At 40.0% G+C, this 22,250-nt stretch overlaps 2 protein-coding genes across 3 annotated transcripts in view; one reads left to right on the forward strand and one right to left on the reverse strand.

Moving 5' to 3' along the window:
• The window catches only part of urb1 (URB1 ribosome biogenesis homolog), a 105,844-nt gene that overhangs the window by 75,797 nt on the left and 7,797 nt on the right, over window positions 1-22,250 (reverse strand). For both annotated transcript variants that reach the window (XM_057838490.1, XM_057838489.1), the window contains exons 5-12: window positions 15,346-15,442; window positions 15,182-15,267; window positions 9,001-9,138; window positions 8,801-8,922; window positions 4,894-5,089; window positions 4,639-4,776; window positions 847-1,008; window positions 645-762 (exon numbers count right to left, since the gene is read on the reverse strand). In XM_057838490.1, the coding sequence (XP_057694473.1) occupies window positions 645-762; window positions 847-1,008; window positions 4,639-4,776; window positions 4,894-5,089; window positions 8,801-8,922; window positions 9,001-9,138; window positions 15,182-15,267; window positions 15,346-15,442 (1,057 nt within the window). The remainder of the gene's footprint in view (window positions 1-644; window positions 763-846; window positions 1,009-4,638; window positions 4,777-4,893; window positions 5,090-8,800; window positions 8,923-9,000; window positions 9,139-15,181; window positions 15,268-15,345; window positions 15,443-22,250) is intronic.
• Window positions 20,412-22,250, forward strand: part of tiam1b (TIAM Rac1 associated GEF 1b) — a 176,207-nt gene continuing 174,368 nt past the window's right edge. Inside the window, exon 1 of the mRNA XM_057838495.1 lies at window positions 20,412-20,432. The gene's annotated coding sequence lies outside the window, so the exon portion shown is untranslated. The remainder of the gene's footprint in view (window positions 20,433-22,250) is intronic.

The raw sequence follows: 22,250 nt of genomic DNA on the forward strand, positions 1-22,250 counted from the left end.
GATAATTTTGACAGCCCTATTAGCAATTGTTTCTACAAAATGGATAAGCGACAAGACTTTTGTCAGGGACTGTATAGTGTATAATGATAATAAAGGGATATTGTATTCTAAAAAACGTTGTGATTTTATATAGAATTTATTAATGATCTATTTACATTTTATATATTATTTTGCATGTTTTCCTCAAGTATTAAGTTTCTGATGTTGAGTGATTTATTAGCGGTTGAAAACTTGCGGTAAATTAAAAAAAAAAAGTTGATATTTTGGTCAAAAACTTATATGTTAAATATTGCTATTAATCATATAAAAATATAGGTGGTTATCCCTGCATTTTGTGATTTTTGTGCATCTAGTGTAAAATCTGAGACTTTTATAGCCATTTTAAGTTGTGTTATATAAAAAAAAATAATTCATCGGGATTTTATAAAGGAACGACTTTGAAATTTTTGATGCCGCTGCTCATGGACTCATATATGGCTAAGGTTTTAGGTTTGGTTTGGTTTTAGGTCAGAAGCAGCTTTGGTTTTATAAATATTTAAAGTTTTTGAAAATAGGCCCCCTACGAATCGGCCCCATCCCCTGTCACGTTAATAGGTTATGAAGTCTATGGCTAAACTAAGCTAAGAGCTCATTTACAAGTGTACCTATTAAAGTGGAGGAGTCCTCTTTATCTTTGGCACCCATGTTTACTTCCACCTCCAATTTGTCCTTCTTGCTGAGTGACTGCCACTTTGAGACGATGCTGGTCATATCTGGCAATATCTAGTACAAAACCGCCATTTTGAAAAAAACAAACTAGCCGATATTTGAAGATGTTTAGTTGTGTTTTTTTTTTTTTTTTTAAACCTTGCTCAGCATTTCTCTGTACTGCTGCAGCAGGTCAGCCATCACATCTGGCGCATACGCGTCGGAACGGTACTCGGAGAGGAAGGTCACGTTCTTGTGCGCTTTCTTCAAGATGAAGCTCATCATGGTGAAGGTCGTCAACTGCACCGTCGTGTTAGAAAACTGGAAAGAGAAACCACGCTTCAATCCATTCAAAATGATCATTTGGATTTGACCTACCCAGCGTTAACCATATCTAATACAGTGAACCACAAAAGTGAGTACACCCCTGGTATTTCTGCTGATATTTAAGTATATCTTTTCATGGGACAACACTGACAAAATGACACTTTTACACAATGAAAAGTAGTCTGTGTGCAGCTTATATAATAGGGTTCGTTTATTTTCCACTCAAAATATAGCCATTAATATCTAAACCTCGAGCAACAAAAGTGAGTACACCCCTTTGTAGAAGTTGTAAATATTAACACATCTGCTCCCAAAAACATATAAATACGTTCAATCTTTAATTGTTTCAGTGTCCCAAAGACGTATTTATTAGGGCTGTCAAAATTATCGCTTTAACGGGCGGTAATTAATCTTTTTAATTAATCAGGTTAAAATATTTGACGCAATTAACGCACATGCCCCGCTCAAACAGATTAAAATGAAAGCACAGTGCAATGCCAACTTGTTACTTTTTTTGGGAGTTTTGTCACCCTCTGCTGGCGCTTGGGTGCGACTGATTTTATGGGCTTAAGCACCCATGAACATTGTGTAATTATTGACGTCAATAATGGCGGGCTACTAGTTTATTTTTTGATTGAAAATTTTACAAATTTTATTAAAACGAAAACATGAAGAGGGGTTTTAATATAACATTTCTATAACTTGTAGTTCTTAAAAGATAAATGTTAGTACAAGTCTTTCTATCCATGGATTGCTTTAACAGAATGTAAATTCTTAAAACATAAATGTTAGTATGAGTTATAATAATTTGATATTAAAACCCCTCTTAATGTTTTTGTTTTAATAATAAAATTATTTTAAGTGATAGGTCGCCATTCTTGTTACGTCGCAGTGCGTGACCTCACTGGTCCCATGGCCGAAATTCCAGCGTGTCACTCGTTAGCTTTCCCACCATGTCATCAGTTCTACCCTTCCTATTTGAACCAGATCTGAAAACTGAACAGCAGGACAGCACTGTCGGTCGTTCACAAGACGAGCTTCAGGGAAAAATGCGTGCAGAAAATACCTGATAAGACAAAAGTTGGGCAAAACTGGTGATGCGAGAGAGTCCTGTTGGGAAGTTGGGAACTCCGGTTGGGAGCGAGAGTGCATGCTGTTGGGATTCGGGAACTCCGATTTTATTAGCAGATATTCACATTCGGAAAGATGCCAATGACATCATCACTGCGAGCCCGCAAACCATGGCGCCAACTAACGGTCAAAATATGGACTAAATATTACAAAATATTGCCATTGATTGAACATTTTATGTGCTTCTAACAACATATTTTAGTACAAGAGAACAATTGTGGTTTATTAGAGCCTACATGTATTTAAATCAGAGGATCACTTTAATAATGTTAATGCCATCTGTTGATTTATTGTTATAACAAATACAGTACTTATGTACTGTATGTTGAATGTATATATCCATCTTTTGTCTTATCTTTCCATTCCAACAATAATTTACAGAAAAATATGACATTTTATGGATGGTTTAATTGCGATTAATTATGATGAATTTTTAAGCTGTAATTAACTCGATTAAAAATTTTAATCGTTCGACAGCCCTAAACTATTAATAACTATTGATACGTCTTTTACGTTTTTTTTTTCATAAGAGACATCTTTGGGTTCTGATTCAACTGAGCTCCAAAGCACAAAGCTGAAAATCCATTTTAAAGCAATAAAACTGGCCATTGGATGGCATTTGGTAAGACCCGCAAACCGATTCAACAGCAACGAACGGCTGGGGCGCCGGCGGAAGGATGCCAGGCGGCGGACGACCGAGCAGAACAACCAGGACCACCAGTGCAGCGGACGATGTCGTCGAATCCGTGCTGCTCGCTGAGCAAAGCCCGCAGAGACTCAAAAAAAAATCCATCTTTATGTGACAGGCGCCGATGAGGGAGACGTTAACCCGCTGTCGCGGCCACAACAGCGTCATCTCAGTTAGTTATGTGTAAATAAATAGTTACTTTGCTATCAAAAGCTCAATTTGTCTTATGTTATTTTGTAAAAGGAAAACTAAAAATGAATAAACCCATTATATAAGCTTCACAAAGACTACTTTTCATTGTGTCAAAGTGTCATTTTGTCAGTGTTGCCCCATGAAAAGATTATCTGCAGAAATGTGAGGGGTGTACTCACTTTTGTGATACACTGTAGGAGTGGGAACCTCAAGGCACCTCACGATACGATACGATTCGCGATACAAGGCTCACGATAACGATTATCTCACGATATCACGATACAGCAAATATCAATATATTGGTCAGAAATTTGATACATGATATTCTACAATACAACTGTTGAAACGAAAAAAAAACATATATTTCAAAATAGAAAAAAATACTGTTTAAGCCATTTATTAAATAGTGACACCTTTTCACTGCAACATTGCTGTAAAATATAAATCTACTGGTAATTGTGTACCTGCACATATAGAAGAAACAGGCCACAACCACCGATATTTCTTGGCGAAATCATGATGAATGGCACCCTTAATTTCTTAAGTTTTAAATCTTTTGAAATTTTTTAACAGTGCTGTAAGTGTCAGTCAGCAGTTGAGCTTGGAGTGGGGCAATGATCAAATTGGTGGCTCTTTTCTTTGTATATGACCTTTGTTGTCAAAAGCATTGGTTTGAGCACTTCCACCATCTGCTTCAGCATTTGTGACGTCAGACTCAGTCAGTTACATTCTTCCTCACCTTAAAAACAACAAAACAAATAAAAAATATTAGCTACTCAATAGCTTTTGAATTGAAATTCTGATTTTTTTGTGTGTGTTGGAAGTATTGAGTGAATTTTAAAAAAATATGAATTGAATGAATAGAAATTAAAAATGCAATAATTACCTGTTTTTAATATGTAGGACACATGAATTATCATGCACGTCACCTTATATATCTTGGAAGTTATTCAAACCGTTTTTATAGCTTATTGTATCAAAATGGCAGTCATAACAGTTTGTGTAGTAAACTAGATGGAACGTGGTTCTCAAATATGTCATCAAAATAATACATTTAAATGAAAAAATCAATTACTAGTACATTGCAAAACTTTCTTACCTCAAGTGATGCTCCATAGAAATCCGGTGTCCAATTAGTCACCAGCTGCCAGTGAACCTTATTTTATTAGACAATTCTTGCATACAGCCAAGTCCTTGTTCACCTTACTTCCTTTATTGTTGGTGTAAAATCCTTAGTGTGTCCACATGTGTGATTTTCAGCAATATTTTTCTCACTTTTTCCTCCACCGTTCTCACGAAGCTTTTTTATTTTTTTTCAACCCACTTGGACTGCTCTTCTTCTCTAGGCGACTTGTGTGCACTTTACCTTCACCCCCACTGTTGAGCGCCCCTAGTGGACCGCCAAGGAATTGCTCAACAAACATTGAGCAGTTTACAGCATCCATACTCCATTGTATGGCCAATATGTCAAATAAAAGTATCGATGCTTGGCGGGAGCATATCGATAACCGATCGGGTTGCAAAATATCGCGATATATCGCTCTATCGAGATATTGTCACACTCTTAATACACTGTATGCACAAGTACGTGGTCGTCCTAGAAAAGCGCTTACATTGAGGCCTTGCGTAAAGAAAGCCTTGTTGCAGACGGGGGGCAGCGAGACCACGGCGATCATAGCGAGTAGACGGGACACGGAAAGCGGCTCGCCGCTTTGGAAAATGACGTCCACCTCCGGCTGAGCATCGTAGATCTGACGTGAAAGAAGCGATATCATTGATATCAGATGCCGATACTCATAGTGGTATCGGAGCCACACTAATACTTCCATTTGGTCAAGCTAAGCAGCTAAATTGAATTTTTTTTTTACCTTCTTGAGCAGTCCGACGTTGTCCCGCCAAGCGCTTTTGAGGCGGGGCGAGTACGAGTACTGCGTCTCCTTGAAATATCGCGCCAGTACGTCCGGACTGGCCTGGAGCGTGCGGACCACCAGCTCGCCCACAAGTTGGTCTTCCGTGGCCTGCTTCAGGCCCACCAAGAACTGAAGAAGCACAATGTTGCCGGCCCTAAGGGGAAAGACACTCATAATGCCTAATCTATAGACAATCATTACTACTAGTACGACCATATGATGTTTACCATTGTATATTTTGGAAAAACAATTAAAAGAGGAAATGTTTGAAAACGACCCAGATAGTGTTATTCGTTTTTTTTTTTTTTTTGAGTGGGATTTCTTCGGCGCGCCACACAGCCCGAACCGTTTCACCAATCGGCACCGTTCGAATATCGAAACGATCGGAATTTTCCCGCCGTGCAGGGAATTTTTCGAACGACCCCGAAATTTTTTTTGTACGACTGTAAATGCTGATTTTTCACAGATTTTTTGAAAAAGAACATTTTAAAAAAAAAATGTATTTAGTGCTATTTTTTTTTTTTGACCAAATCACATAATTTCGACATCAAAAATTCTGGGACGGTGAGTGGCATAAAAGTTGTGGACAGAATTTGGAAAAAAATTACGGCGTAAAATCAAGCGTAAGAATGCACCAAAAACAATGGGAAGTGATACAAAAAATGCTCAAAAACCACAGAAAGTGACCCAAATCTTCAGAAATGAACCCAAAATAAACAAGAAATGACATTGGCATTACCCTGAATCAACAGGGAGTGACCTAAAATTGCTCAAAATTCAACATGTGGTGACCAAAATCAACAGGGTGTGACCTAAAATCAAGTGAAAGAATGCACCAAAAACAATGGGAAGTGACCCGAAAAATGCTCAAAAATCACAGAAAGTGACCCAAATCGTCAGAAATGAACCCAAAATAAAAAGAAGTGACATTGGAATAGGGCTGTCCCAAACGACTAATTTTCTCCCGATTAGTCAGCCGACTATTTTTACGATTAGTCGACTAATCTAATAATTAATTTTATTTTTTAATTTTTTATTTTAACTAATTTAGCAATGAAATTTTTGTTGACGCTTATCAATTCACAAAAAACATATTGGAACACTGAAATTATTTATTAAAGTACAAATAATAACAATAATCAGGCATGAAAATGGGTCAGGGGTTAAAAAGGTGAGAAGGGTGTGGAGGAAATATGTTCCGGCGTTCTGCCAAAATGTCCTCCGTCGGCGAAACATGAGGCGAATTTGACAATTTGAATTTTTCACATAAGGCTTAATATTCAAATTAGCAGGGGTTTAATTAGTTGAAGGAGTTGATTTCAACCACCACTGACTCGCGCTCTCACTCCGAAGCCCTGAAACTATCAAATAACTGGCAAACTGCACAGAATTTGTTCAAATCAACTCCAGCGACTAATTGAACCCAGGCTAACTCAAAGATTAAGCCTAATGTAAAAAATTCTGACCTTCCCCTTAAAGTATAGACCATTGACTATGACCATTAAAATGTTCTCTATAAAAGTTTTAGAGCAATAAAACAACAAAAATGAATGAAATGAATAAGAATCCTTCAAAGTATTTCATAATGGGTCCAAATTATTTTTCGAACAGATCCTGTGACTATAGCACCTGAGAGACAGCCGTTTGCTTTGCTTAGCCAAAACTACAGCTGAGGAGGCAAGATGGATATTTAGAATTTCTTTAAACCTAAGCTTTCAAAACCCTCAACAACAGCTGAGCTTGAACAGAGGATTGAGCACGAGCAGTATCAAAAAGTCCTGGCTGTCTTGTTACCCGTTGTGCTGTAATTCCAGGTGGTGCTTGAATTGGATGCTTTAGCGGTCAACAGTCTTTTAGAGCCAGCGCAAGGAGATATTTTTGTCATCTTTACTGGACAAAAATGTGAAGTAATGGCTGTGTTTCCAGTGTGCAAATGCAGCCGTTTGTAGTATATCTCCTGCCTATTTAATTGCATCCTGGCGAGATAGCAAGGCTATGTTGTTTTGACCGCAAATTCCCAGCGCTCACGGCTCACGCATCATGGTAAAACACGTCACCTGTTTTTTTTCCATCCCCGATTAGAAAATGTGACACGTGATGTCACTCCCATGACTACAGTATTCTTCATTATACATACACTATGGGGCAATAACAAAATAGTAACGCACAGGCATCAAGGAAAGTAACTTTAATCAGATTACGGATTTAGAAAAATGAACGCGTTAGATTGCTCTTTACTGAAAGAAAGTAATCAGATTACTGTTACGCATTACTCACATAACGCGTTACTGACAACACTGCTTTTATATTACCATTAAATACACAAGCTTGACGCTAACTTAACGGGAGCTATTTTTTTTCACCAGAGATTTGGCTAGCTCTGGCAGTGTTCAATGCAAGCTGGAACGAACGGCAGTAACTTGTCATAACGCAAAATATGAAAACGATTGAAACCATTACTCACCAAATTCAATATGCTGGCAAATGCATTCATCAAAAAAAAATTGGGAGTGAGACCTCTCCTCTTCCAGCGAACGTGAATTTGTGCTTAGAACAAGATCATCTGTCGTAATTAACAATCTTTGACGCTCTTTTCTCCCCTCCTGCATTCAAACTTGTTTCTCTCTCTGCGGCTGTGATTAACCTCAATGAAGTTGCTCTCCTTGCTAAGCCTTGCCTATCATTCGTCTTTGTAAGTTTTTAGTAACTTTGTGTATTGAATTTGAAAGGAAAATGTGTGGGTTTATTTTTTTTTGGCGAACCTTTTCATGAAGCTAAACTGTTGAAGCTACTCACACTTGGAAAAATACGATTGTACAACGTTTTAAATGTATTCATTTGGTATATTTCAGTTGCCACGATGTGAGAGATCAATAAATTGTAGAAAAGTACGCCTTGCGTTTGGAGTGCTTGTTTTTGGGTTTGCTGGAATAGCGTCACTGGCACACGCAGCATCAAACAGGGGAAAGGGTAAGCGCTGCCGCGCCAAGCCACTTCTGGCTGCATTTTTGACACATGAAAAATAACGATTACGTACTACTGTATGACGGAAAATTTTAGTGGTTTTGTAACCGCGACGTTTTAATAGCATGGTAAACCGTGAAGGTAACCGGCACATGCCTACACCCGACCCCCCCCCTTAAAAAATTTCTCCTCGGATCTACACGATTCACGTAGGTCATCCTTTTTTACTTCAAAACGGCGAATTTCGCCGAAAGGTGAGAGATTTTCATGCCTGAATAATAAATCACAAATAAACAATGAGTTCAAATGCTGATTGAATTAACTAGTGTAGCATCCCGATTTTTTTTTGGCTTTGTGCCGCTTTCCCCGCTTGCAAACAGAGCATCCGACATTCTAACTTTCCACGCATATATTTTTTTAACCCTTCATTAACCGTCGACGGGATGTTGTGCTCGTCGACGGATTTACGTCATCGATGACGTCGACTATGTCGACTAGTCGGGACAGCTCTACATTGGAATGACCCAGAATCAACAGGGAGTGACCTAAAAAAACTCAAAATTCAACATGTAGTGACCAAAATCAACAGAAATGGACCCAAAATAAACAAGAATGCCAAGAAATCAGTATGAGGTGACCCAAAATCAACTGGAGGAGCCCTGGGATTAACAAGAATTGACCCACTATAAACAGGAAGTGACCCAAAAATGTGAAAAAAATCAAAAGGAAGTGACTGGAATTCAACAGGTATTGACTCAAAATAAACAGGAAGTGACCCATCAGGAAATGAAGCTGATATAAACAGGAAGGAATTGAGCCAAAATCAACAGGAAGTGAAGCAGAAACGCCACAAAATCATTTGAAAGTGACGGAATATCTACAGGAAGTGACGTGTCCTCACCTGCCGGCCGTGCCCAAGCTGGCGTCATGGAAGCTGATGCCGTGCCTCCGGGAACAACACAAGTCCAGCAGGAAGCCGTGAACCATCTCTCGCACCAGCGACAGCCCCGCGTCTTCCTCCATCTTGCCGCAAAGGAATATGATATCGTTTCCGGTCGACACAAACGCAGAGCATCCCCCATGGACGGCACGAAAACTCACATTGTCGTCGTCGTCGTCGTCCTCTTTCGCGGCGTCCGCGATTCCGCTCCATTTATATAGCGACGCGATGTTAGCTAAAACCGCGGCTGTGAAAAAACGCACTTTTTGCGTTTTGCTGATGGCCTTGTTTAATACAACCTGCAGAGAGAAAAAAACAAAAGTTAAATGGAATCACCATCACATTGTGTTGATTTTAGAGCCATTTAGGTCACTTCCTGTCGATTTTGGGACACTTACTGAGACAATTCTTATTTATTTTGGGTCACTTCCGGAGAAACCTCAGTCACTTCCTATTACTTTTAGAGCCATTGTGGGTCAGTTCCTGACAATTTTGGGTCAGTTCCTGTTGATTTTGGGCCACTTCCTGTTGGTTTTCGGTCATTCTCTGGGTACTTCCTGCTTCTTTTGAGGCAATTACTTCCTATAGATTTTTTGGGTCACTTCCAGTAGCTCTGGCATCACTTCCTTTTGATTTTGGGGGCATTTCCAGGTCATTTCCTGTTGATTTTAGTTCACTTCCTGCTAATTTTGGGGCATTTCCAGGTCATTTTCTGTTCCTTGTGGGTAATTTCCTGAAGAATTTGGAGAATTTTCAGGGGACTTCCTGCTTCGTTTGAGGCAATTACTTCCTATAGATTTTTTTGGTCACTTCCAGTAGCTTCCTGCTTCTAGTTCCTGCTAATTTGGGGGCATTTACAGGTCGCTTCCTGTTCATGACGGGTCACTTCCTGATGTATTTGGGGCATTTCCTGTTGATTTTGGGCAACTTCCTGTTGATTTTGGGTCATTCTCAGGGCACTTCCTGTGGATTTTGGGGGCATTCCTAGGCCATTTCCTATTCATTTTGGGTCAATTACTGTTCAATCTCATTCACCTCCTGTTGATTTTAGAGCTATCTTGGGTCACTTGCTGTCAAATTTGGGTCACTTCCAGTTGATTTTCGGGCATTTACAGGTCACTTCCTATTCATTATGGGTCATTTCCTGTTGATTTTAGGTCACTTCCTGCTAATTTTGGGGAATTTCCAGGTCATTTCCTGTTCCTTGCGGGTAATTTCTTGAAGATTTTGGAGAATTTTCAGGGGACTTCCTGCTTCTTTTAAAGGGTATGTCATGCCCTGGGAAAATGTTAATATTCCATCATTTATCCATAAACGCATGCCTTTTGTATTCATATCATGCCACTTCGTGTAATTACTAAAGTTGCACCGATACCGATACCAGTATCGGCAGGGGCGCCGATCCGGCCCGATTTGGTGGTATCGGTATCGACGAGTACTAACATTTAGGGCGCCGATACCATCTACTGGCATCACTTTAGCGCAAATGAACTGTCCTCCCCATGTGAGCCAACTTCCCAAATCCCGATGCATGACATCTGTATGTCTTTGTCTTGAAATTACCAAACGAAAATAACACCTTCGTCTTCAATATTAAGGATGTTCACTACAACGCATATCCGCAATGTTACGCTGCTTTTCTAACATGGCATTCACTAACGATTAGCATGCTTAAGCTAACGCTTGCTGTAGCAGCGTCGATGGGATCAGAAAGGTTAAAACCGTGGGAGACTAGGCAAACTCATGGTTTCATGATGAACAATGAGAGGCAAATTAAGAGTGCCGTACTTCAAACTCGTCCTGTTTATGAAAGACGATTGTCATATGTGTTGTGCAGTAATGAGCAGAAGTGACTTTTGTGGCCAGAAAACACTCAAAGCGGCACAGCCCCCACACTAGATATCATCAAATAGCAACCTAGATGTGACAATCCCATGCCAACTCTCGCGCACACATACTAGATATCATCAAATAGCAACCTGGATGTGATACATTAGATCCCATGCCATTAGCTGCGTGAGCCCAGAGCGACGCGTCGTCCATATACTACATTGATGAATTAGAAACCGCCACGACTGAATGGAAGTTCAGCAGGCCAAATCAATCCATACCAGTGACTATAGAGCATAGAATGCTGCAAATACTGTTAATTCAGCATATGTTACCGATGGACTCCGACCACAAATAGGATGTTTTGCTTATATGGTAAATATAGCTGCCAAGAGAGCTGCAGCAATCAACAGTGTGCCCTACTTTACAAACAGTAAAGATTGTTCTCAGCACTTACAGTATATACAAAATTTCTTCAGGTCAGTAAGAAGTAAGCACATAAATATCATGCACTAAAATGCTTGTTTATATGATGGCACTGTTATTTTTGCTTGTTAGCAAAAAAAAAAAAAAAATTTTAAATAATAATAACAGTTGTTTTTTCAGTTTCAGAGCATTAGTGTTGAATTGTATCGAAAATCGTACCGAACCGTGTCTTAATTGTATCGCTGCATCCCTTATACGTACGTACGTACACATATATATATATATAATTAGAGGTTAGATTTTGTGCCCGAACCCGAACCTGACCCGACCCGACCCCACAATTTAAGCATTCACGTTCGGGTCAGGTCGGGTCGGGCCGCCATGCCGGACTAATAAATTATTTAAAAAAAAATAATAATAAATAAAAAAATGGAGAGCAAGCACTCTGTATTGCGCTTTTGCTTGTGCGTGTGCACGAACGCCGTGGCGCCGGCCGCTTATCCTTCTTGTCCTCCCTCTCTACCGTTTGCGCACGGCCGAGGCGCCCCCCTCTCCTGTTCCCTCTCCTTGCCAGAGAAGCACGTCCATGTGAGAACAATATCCCACACACTCAGAAATATGTTTAACAAACTTTCCCAGCGTTATTTCGTTGTGTGAATGCTTTGATAATTCTAAAAAAAATATGTAGATTATTTAAACATTAAGAAAATTTGCGTTTTTTTTCTGCCAACTCGAAGAAATGAAAATAAATTGCTGCTGCTGCGTTTTTTCCGCGTCACTCAAAAAAAAAAAAAAAAAAAAAAATCGGGTTTTTCGGGCTCGGGCCTGCAAATCTAGTTAAGTGATCGAGCTCGGGCCGGGTCGGGCCTCAATACCAGCGGGCCGTGTCGGGTCGGGCTGGATTTTTTAGGCCCGAACTAGGCTCTAATATATATATATGTTAGGGCTGTCAAATGATTAAAAATTTTAATCGAGTTAATTTCAGCTTAAAAATTAATCGTAATTAATCGCAATTCAAACCATCTATAAAATATGCCATATTTTTCTGTAAATTATACATATGTTCTGTAAAATAAATTGTTGGAATGGAAAGACACAAGATGGATATATACATTCAACATTCGGTATATAAGGACTGTATAGTGGGCATTTCACTCTACTGTCATTTAAATCTGTCTATGCTGTCCTCAGGCCGAAGCGTCTACTTTTTCCAAAGCTAGACAGCTAGTGAGCGACGCCTTAATAATTAGACTTCTTCCTTTTTCATCTGATTTATTAATAAAATGGCCTCAAACCATTGTCCTCTTTAGACCGTCGTAAAACTACAAAATAAAAGTACACGAGCATTGCATTAGCAACAACGTTAGCTTAGCACGCTATACAGGTTCACTAAACATAAACAAAAAGCGTCTCATACAAAAAATAGAACATTTCGCTTACCAACATAATATGTACATTCTTTACAACAACCATACTTACGGCCAATTCTTGTCCAAGGATCATATAAGCACAAAATTATCAGCCCGAGACGCCATGCAGCCATAATGAAGAAAGAAAAGAAGAAAATAATAAACCATGTCGCAAAGCGACCACAAGAGTTCGCCAAAAAGCCTTGCTGTAAAACTTACCAAAAGGCAGAATACTTTCTGAGCGGGACATGTGCGTTAATTGCGTCAAATATTTTAACGTGATTAATTAAAAAAATTAATTACCGCGCGTTAACGCGATAATTTTGACAACCCTAATATATATATATGTTTTTTTTTTTTGCAAACAGAGTGGTATCGGAATGGTATCGGTATCGGCTGATACTGCACAGCCAGGTATCTGTATTGGCATCGGGCCCAAAAAATGGTATCGGTGCAACACTAGTAATTACACACAAGAAAATGAGAGAAATTTGGCTCGATTGTCAAGCTAAAACGACCGGCGCCCGAGATCTGGCAGATTGTGTGCGTGACGTCACGACAAGTGAAGAGAGTGCCACCGGCCACTAGGGGGGCAGCGCCTGTCTGCATCAATAGAATTCCTTCTAGCGAGGGGAGGGTTAGGGGTGTTTTGAGCTGTTTAGGCTGATGCATTGTGTTCGTCCTGCACATATTCCAGGTTCCCTCATGAAGAAACACCCCTCGTTTGTCAATAAAAGAGAATTCAGAATTGTTTCTTCAACAAGAAAAAGGCTCAGTGCTTTAATACTGAATGGCGGCGATGATGGCAGACAATTTCCTTTCTAGTTTCAGCGACGAATCCGACGTAACGAATGTTCATCTAATGGTGAAGAGGAGAGTTACGAAGCTTTAATCGGTGTTTTAGGTTAGCAATTTGAGCCCAAACCAACGCCAATGCAGCGTAATGAAACGGTCATTCAGGGGAGCAATGACACTGATGAAACATCGGCAGCAGATCGTGTGGGAAACACCAATGATTTGTTTTGTGACACCGTGACTGCAAAATAAAGGAATGCATAGAATAATTATCATTTATTGCGCTATCATAGCTTTTCGCTCTGCCAACAGACACAAATATGAATGGGATCAGAGGATTTGTTCTATATATTTTACGAACGATAATTTATACATGTGTCCAGCAGTCCTGTATCCAATGTGTGACATTTTTTTATTATAAAAGAGTACTCACTCTGGCCATTTCGAGCTTGGCTGCTCCCCTCCTTTGCTTAGCCTTAGCCTCCTTTGCCACTCATTGTCCTCTTTCTTGATATCTCGGGACATTTAGGTGGCTGCGCCGGCACCGCATCTCCTTTGAGCAGCAATCTTTTAGCAAAATCCGATTTCACTTGTCCATAGTTCGAGAAGCTTTCAGGTGGAAAATGCGCACCCCAGAAAAGCGTGCCGGAGGCTGTGTCTAGAAAATTAGCCCTCTTTGCACGGACGAACTTTACCCATCGTCTGCGTAGTCCAGCTTTTTTTTTTCGCGTTCGGGAACTCATGGATACTATATTCCGATAAATAACTATTTGTACATCACATAGCACAGCAGTTTTGAACCGTTTTTGTGATGTTTTCGTCAAACAAACCCCAACGCTACTCTCTCGTCGTTAAAAAATAATGGCACCTGGCTCCGCCTCAACTGTCAATCACTTGTCGTGACGTCCCCGCCCCATTCGGCTGTTTCCGGAACACTTTCGGAAATGTTCGTCATTTTCGATCTGTTTTCGATAATTGCTCATGAATGTGATTGATTTTTTTGTTAACTTTATCAATATTTGTTATCTTGGCACATAACGGTTCTATTGATGTCTCACACCCCCTTTGCCGCTACAAACCCTTTAAGGCAATTACTTCCTATAGATTTTTTTGGGTCACTTCCAGTAGCTGTGGCATCACTTCCTTTTGATTTTGGGGGCATTTCCAGGTCATTTCCTGTTGATCTTGGGGCACTTCCTGCTAATTTTGGGACATTCCCTGTTGCTTTTTGGTCACTTCCTGCTAATTTGGGGGCATTTACAGGTCACTTCCTGTTGACTTTGGGCCACTTCCTGTTGATTTTGGGTCATTCTCAGAGCACTTCCTGTGGATTTTGGGGCCATTCCTAGGCCATTTCCTATTCATTTTGGGTCAATTACTATTCAATATCATTCACCTCCTGTTGAACCCTAATCCCATAGAAAATCTGTGGAGGGAGTTGAAAGCCCGTGTTGCCCGACGACAGCCCCAAAACATCACTGCTCTAGAGGAGATCTGCATGGATGAGCGGGCCAAAATACCAGCAACAGTGTGTGAAAAGCTTATGAAGAGTTACAGAAAACGTTTGGCCTCCGTTACTGCCAACAAAGGGTACGTAACAAAGTATTGAGATGAACTCTTGGTATTGACCAAATACTTATTTTCCACCATGATTTGCAAATAAATTCTTTAAAAATCAAACAATGTGATTTTCTGGGGGGGTTTCCACATTGTCTCTTATGGTTGAGGTTTGCCCATGTTGACAATGGCAGGCCTCTCTAATATTTTCAAGTGGGAGAAAATGCACAACTAGTGGTTGACTAAATACTTATTTGCCCCACTGTATTTTAGTGGATGGATACGGAGCAGAAAATGTTAGCATGGTGACATTTTGTAGACTTACTCTGCTCTTTAGCGTTGACAAGATGAGATTGATGAGCGACATCCTGTCCTCCTTCAGCCCCGTGCTGAGAATCTCAGGCAGGAGCTCTGTCACGACACGTCCACAAGTCAGAGACGCGAGGAAATATGTTGACTGACTGTTAGCAAAGATTAGTATTGACTTACCTTTCACTTCTAGGATCTGTCCAACGGTGGCGTTGTCCCCGGACACCAAAAAGGACAGCGCGAACTGGATGAAGGCCATACGGACGTCAGGCTTTCCCTAGCCAAAGTAGAGACGATTTTAATTCACTATTATTGACAGTATGAGACGTGAAATCCTTTTGAATTAGGGCGTCAGGCATTGAATGATGCCCTCAACAACCAATCCAATTTCACTTGGAGGGCTGGCGGCAACCAGAGGATCCTGTTGATTTTGGGCTATTCTCAAGGCATTTCCTGTTGAATTTGGGGCATTCCTTTGTCAGTTCCAACAGTGCTGGCCAAAAGTATTGGCACCCCTGCAATTCTGTCAGATAAAGCTCAATTTCTCCCAGAAAATGATTGCAATGGCGTACTGCACGCAGGCTATTTTTAGACCGTGACATCGCATCGTAAAGCGGAAGTAAAGCCGAAGTGGGACATTATAGACCCGCCCTCGCATAGACCCAACGTAAAAAGTGCTACTTTTCGCCGGTAATCTTTCAAAAACGAACGTGCCGATCACGCATTGCTTTTTTGGAACTTATAGAAACGACTCTAGACATTACGACCATGAAGGATGTTTTCTTCATACGTTCCCGGAAACCAAAAACTCGGGAGGAAAAAATGTGAAAACCGAATCAACTTGCGCGGACTTTAACACCAGCTCGGCGAATCCATTCACGTTTCATATGCAGTAAACATTATGTTGGGTTGGCATGGTCTTTCAGAGGACAAAGAGGTAAGCCATTTTTATATTTTTACTTAATTTTTTTAGCGTAACGTTGTGCCGTACTGCTTCTGTCTGACAATGAATGACCTGAAAAAAAAAAAATATGGTATCTGACTGCCACTGTTACCGTTTCTGTTATATATATATATATATATATATATAAAAACAACTTTAGTAAGGGGGAAGTGTAAATAAATTATAGGATTAAGATGTGTTATCAATGAAAACATTAAAAGTGTTCGTTGGCTGTCACTGAGTAGCATTTGCGATCGCTACACAAAGCTAACTAAATTACCCCCAGGAACGGTAAGAGACGTAGGACAACCAGAGGCAGTGTTTCCCACAAATGAACGAGACTGTGGCGGCCCGCCACAGTGTCGTTTGGGCCCGCCACAGTCTCGTTTGCCCCCCCCCCGCCGAATAAAAAAAAGAAGATAATAATCAGATGCGTCAGTCAGCCGATTACACAGCTGTAGCCCACTCCACTCTACTACCCGCGAGAGCGCACGCGGGTAGTAGAATAGCATTTTAGAGTAGTATTTTATTTATTTATTTATTTATTTAAGAGACGCAAGGGGAACGAGTAGAAAGAATGGGAGAACGAGCAAGATAGCGAGAGATAGCGGTCGCATGTCTTAGCAGCACGCTGTTATTTTGTTATTGTTTTGCTGTATTATTGTTACCACAATCAAGTGGGTAAGCAAATACAGACTTCTCTCCTTCTTCCCCATTTCCGGGGCATTACAATACTTTGGATCGGACTTTTCGGCGAAAGTGAGCGGTGGACGGCCGTCTTGGACGTAAAGCAAACTTTGATTGAACTTGCGCGGAGAGGCGGGGCCCAAAATAAAGCCTTGCTCTATTTTCAGAGCGTTGGTCACAGTAAAATATTTATTAGTTCAAGCAGAGTAAAATGATACATATTCACGGTACAAGAACGTCGTTTCCGTGTCCATCGATTGGTAAGAAAAGGCTGTTTGTACGAGTGACGCGTGGGCGCTCCCGTCAGGGGGGACATTTCGCGTGGAGTGGCTATATTTCGGCACAACACCGGCGCGCCAACTTCAGACAAATTACGGCTGACGAAACTTGGATAAATGCGCCCCCCCCCCAATTTCGCGAGCTCTGGGACACTCGAAAAATGACTCTCATACCTCTCCTTGCTAAGTTAATGGTACCTCGATGTGCGTTTGTGTGGAAATTTAGTTCACGAACAACGGGGAAAAAACTATTCACCTTCTCACCGAATCAAGTAAAACTCTTTACACGGCTATTAGAATTCCCCCAGTCCTGTAAATGGGTCAGTTGACTGAAGGACTGTTATTGTATGAGGGTCAAATAAAAAGGAAAAAGGAGGACTACGACGGCGGTCTGAAACCCGCGGCTCTCGGGCTGCATGCGGCTCTTTAGCGCTGCTTTTTTTTTTTTTTTTTTTTTTTTTTTTAATGGAAAAAGATGGGGGAGGGAAATATATTTTTTGTTTTAATATGATTTCTAGGAGGACAAACATGACACAAACATTCTTTCAATTCATTAATATTGTAATGAAGTTAAACTTGTGGTGGCATCGTACAACAGAGTAGTCACGTGGTGCGCTATAGGATCCACTGCAGGGAAAATAAACATTTAATCATTAAGGCTAATTATGTATTTCTAGCCAACTTAGTCATTTTTATAGTAGGCTAATATAGCGAGTATTGATAATTATAAGGCTTGTACAAGGCTTTGAATTTTTTGCTGCTCCAGACCAGGGGTCGCGTTAACCGGAAATTTTCCGTCGTTGACCGGTTTTTAAAAACGGTGACGGAAAAAAACTGAAGTCCGTCAGTCATTTTGACAGGTTGCAATTCACACCCCAGACCACAGGGTGGCGAGTTAGCATATTAATTAGCTATTGTCTCTCTTAATGCATGACGTCGTTGGCTATTCTGTCAGAATATTGTAGCGTAACCGGGGTCTGGCGGCGGCACCGTGATTGACACATCAACGCGAGGTTCTTATTGGTGCACCCGGTGTGCCAGCGCGTCATCCAATTGATGGACAAGATTGCCGCCTGTGTATAGACCCCAATCACATGACGTCACAACTCCGCCCCCCTGACCGGAGCCGCCATATTGTGTGTCAGCCCGTCATGTTTATACATTACCGCTTCGTACATGCCTCCAATTACGGCGTGTTTTTCTGCTCGTTAATATTAATAATCAAAATGGTGAAGGCGTGTGTGGCGGTTGGTTGCTGTAACAGAGAAGATAGACGGAGAGACTTGAAGTTCTACCGTATTCTGAGAGACGCGAAGATGAGAGCGAGACGGACTGCTGTAATTCGACAAGAAATCTGGGCACCAAACGATCACCACAGACGATGTAGTAGTCTTTTTATATCTGGTAAGATGCATTTAATATATATTTAGAAGATTTTGGGCTGACAACCACAATTAAGATCATTGTGTGACGTTGGTGATTGGGGTCTATATCGTTGCCTCCTTTTCTTTGGGGGCGGAGTTGTTGGCGGTAAGCAGAGTAAAAAGGGAGAAAAATACCACGACTTCCGTGTCAAATTTTTCGCCGCCAAGCAAGCGTTACAATATTAGTTAAAAATGAATGAAAACTAAATACTATTGAATATGTCATCATTATCATTTTTAAAATTTAAGTGACGGGTAAAAATAGACTATGACCGGATTTTTATGACCCTGTCAGTCAAAATGACAGACAACGAAAATGTCTAGCGCAACCTCTGCTCCAGACATACTGTATCAGGTTTTTTGTTTTTTTTTTGGGTGGGGGGTGGGGGTCAAATATGGCTCTTTCAACAGTTTGGGTTGCCAACCCTGAGTCACTATGAGATGTAAGTCGGACTGTTGCTACGAGAAAAAAAGTCGCATTATTACATAGGGTAACGTAGCTGTAATCAGCTACGCATTTTACATACATATACCGTAGCTGAGAGCTATAACATTAGCCTAGCTAATGAAATATTTCAAATATATCTTTGTTATGGTTCTTCTTGGGGGGGAAAAAATAATGAAGAAAAAAAAAAAAAATTCGCCGTGGCACGACATGGTGAGGCTGTCCGACTCCGATGCAGCCCACCACCACAGTTTCAAAAAATCCTATGGGAAACACTGAGAGGATATATAAGAAAGACAGGGCTGATGGTAAAGGATAGCTTGTTGAAACCGGAGAATGTCATTGTCAGTCGCGTCGATAAAAAAAAAGCTAAAGCTATGCTTAGGTCGGCTCGTTTCTTTTGTCTTTTTCAGCCTTCGACACTAAAGCCATCTCTTTAACTGAACATTTTTATGTTCTTCCACATCTATGCCAGTCAATTTGGCACCAGGTACATCATTTTCGGAGAGAATTGGTAGGTTTAGCGCTGTAAACATCTCCTTCGTACACGATTTCCATTCATTTCCTATTAGGGACAAACGGTGGCTTGTCCTAGCTTTGTCCCAGCTTAGCAACAGTAGCTAATGCCATGAATATTAATGAGCGGAAGTGACGTGTTGCTTGCGGTACGCCATTACAAATGCTTTGGTAGTAATATCTTCATTTATTTCGCTTGCAGTGAAAAAACACAAAAGGGAATGAAAAAAAAAATGTAATCAAGATCATTTTACACTAACTCCCAAAATGGGCCAGACAAAAGTATTGGCAACAAGTTTACCAAACCATCAGTGTCACTCAAAAACACCAAAATAACACGTGAAATAATATAAAAATTGATCATTTAACACATAAGTCGCTCCGGAGTATAAGTCGCACCCCCAGCCAAACTATGGGGGAAAAAAAACTGCGACTTATAGTCCGAAAAATACGGTAAATAAAATACTCAAGTCCCATTCTGTATCAGCAGCTTTAAACTACATTCAGTTAATTTAATGACGTGAATCAACTAGAGCTGAAACGAATACTCGAGCAACTCGAGTTTAAAAACTGCTCCGAGTAATTTTATTCACCTCGAGGAATCGTTTTATTTTGCCAGCTCTAAGCATCACGTTTTGCCCGGACTACTTTTAATGCATGACAACGCGCTGATGTCACGTGCGTAGAGGTGGAAGCAATAAAAAAAAAAAAAAAACCTTTTTGCAGCCGACAGCCGCTACAAACTACGCCAACTTTGCTAAAAACTAGCCCGCATGATGCTTCCGCGGTAGCAGGTAGCATCTAATAATGCGTCACATAGATGTCACATGTATGTTGAACTAGATGCAAAATGACAGAGTCAGCCGTGTTAGTAAACAGCTGCCATCTTAAAGCAGTACACTTCACAGCGCTAATAAATAAGATTAGAAGGGTGTGGAGGAAATATGTTCCGGTGTTCGGTCATGTTAGAAGCGGTGAGTACTCACTATTTTGGTTTTTATTTAGTTATTTAGAACCTTTTCATTGCCTGGGAAATACTTTTTGCATGTATAAACCTCTCACACTTTTACCATTGTTTTTTTTTTTTGTGTGTTAGCTTTGAAGCAGTTGACCACATGAGTCACGTAGCGTATTTAAACCGTCCTTATTTGATTTAACTACATTTAAATATTTTCTGCAGGCATTTTTTTTGTACGCTATTTTTGTATGCATCTAAACACAACAAGTTTAGAGCGCACAGTAGTACTTTGGGTGTCAAATTTGACTAATGTAGACGTTTCGCCGATGTAGGAGATTTTGGCAGAACACCGGTACTGTACAACTAGGGCTGTCCCAAACGACTAATTTTTTCTCAGTTAGGCAGCCGACTATTTTTGCCCTTTTTTTTCTCACTAATTTAGCAATGAAATTGTTGATGACGCTTATTAATTCACAAAAACATATTGTAACACTTAAATTCTTTATTAAAGTACCAATAACAAATAACAACAATAAATCATGAATAAACAATGAGGTCAAATGCCGATAGCATTAACTAGTGCAAAATGATGGAACCTAAACAGATTCAGAACACTGATTTCGCCTTTCTAATATGATTCAAAACAATTCTTATAAAAATATCTAGCATTAATATTATAGTATACTGCTATATATATATAGTAGTATTATAATACTCATTGCCAATTAGATTTTTCATAAAGGGTGTCCTTTTGAAGCTATTCTTAGTGTAGAATTTGAATTCTGAAGTACAGTATGTGTGACTAACTCCAGAAATCGTTATTTATATGATGAACAGGAAGTGTTTTTATTTTTAAATGTTTACCGGACGTACGATCGCTAAACGGCTCACCGCTTTACACGCCGCAAAAGTCAGTAATCTTTTTTTCATTTGCAAATGCTGTTAACCTGCGATTTGTCACGTTTGAAGTGTCACCTTTTAACCGCAAGTTTGCGTTTTGGATAAGACTGCCAATGTTTTATAGCAGGCTAAAGGAGGTTGTCTTTTTCCCCCCATTAGCCTCAATGTAGCAATGCTAACATTTACAGTGTTTAACCCTTTAAGGTCTGGGCCTATTTTGTCTGATTTTGCATGCCTTTGAAGTTGCCTTTATATTTCAAAGAAAGAATTGTTTACGATGGCCTGGTTTGGTCCCTTTTTTTGTGACACCTTGAACTTCATGTCCAAACTGTTGTTTCCGTCACTGACCAATTATAAATCATCATTTTGGGCCCAAAAAGACCAAAAATTCCACAATCGTTTTGTCAAAATTTTTTAATTTTGATGTCCAATTGACAACCAAACATGCGTAACGAACCGTTTTGAAACTTTGCAATATTTATTCAACATGTTAGGATGAACATTCAACCAAAAAAATTTAGAATAAATAGTCTTATATTTGACAATTCAACATAAACAACAGGTATAGCATAGGCGTTTTTTGCCTTTATACATGCTCTAGTCAAAACAGGTTATATACAGCAGACCGAACAGTGAAAAAATATATACCATCTAACACAAAAAGTGTTTAGAGGCCATCTCTTTACGAGTTTAGGTATTGCGGCCCATCACCTGATGAAAATTATGTACACACAATCAAGCTTCTTGAACACACATTTATATACACAAATTGAGAAGACTGATTGTGGGAAAAAATTTATATATATATATATATAACATTGGGGGGAAAAAAGTATTTTCAAAAATATTTACAATAAACAAGTTAAATTTTTTTCAGGCATGCCACTCCGAAAAGCAGTTTCGTCCTGGAATTCGAAACAGGGCGACATCACAC

The sequence above is a fragment of the Corythoichthys intestinalis genome, chromosome 6 (genome assembly GCF_030265065.1).
Source record: "Corythoichthys intestinalis isolate RoL2023-P3 chromosome 6, ASM3026506v1, whole genome shotgun sequence".
NCBI lineage: Eukaryota > Metazoa > Chordata > Actinopteri > Syngnathiformes > Syngnathidae > Corythoichthys > Corythoichthys intestinalis.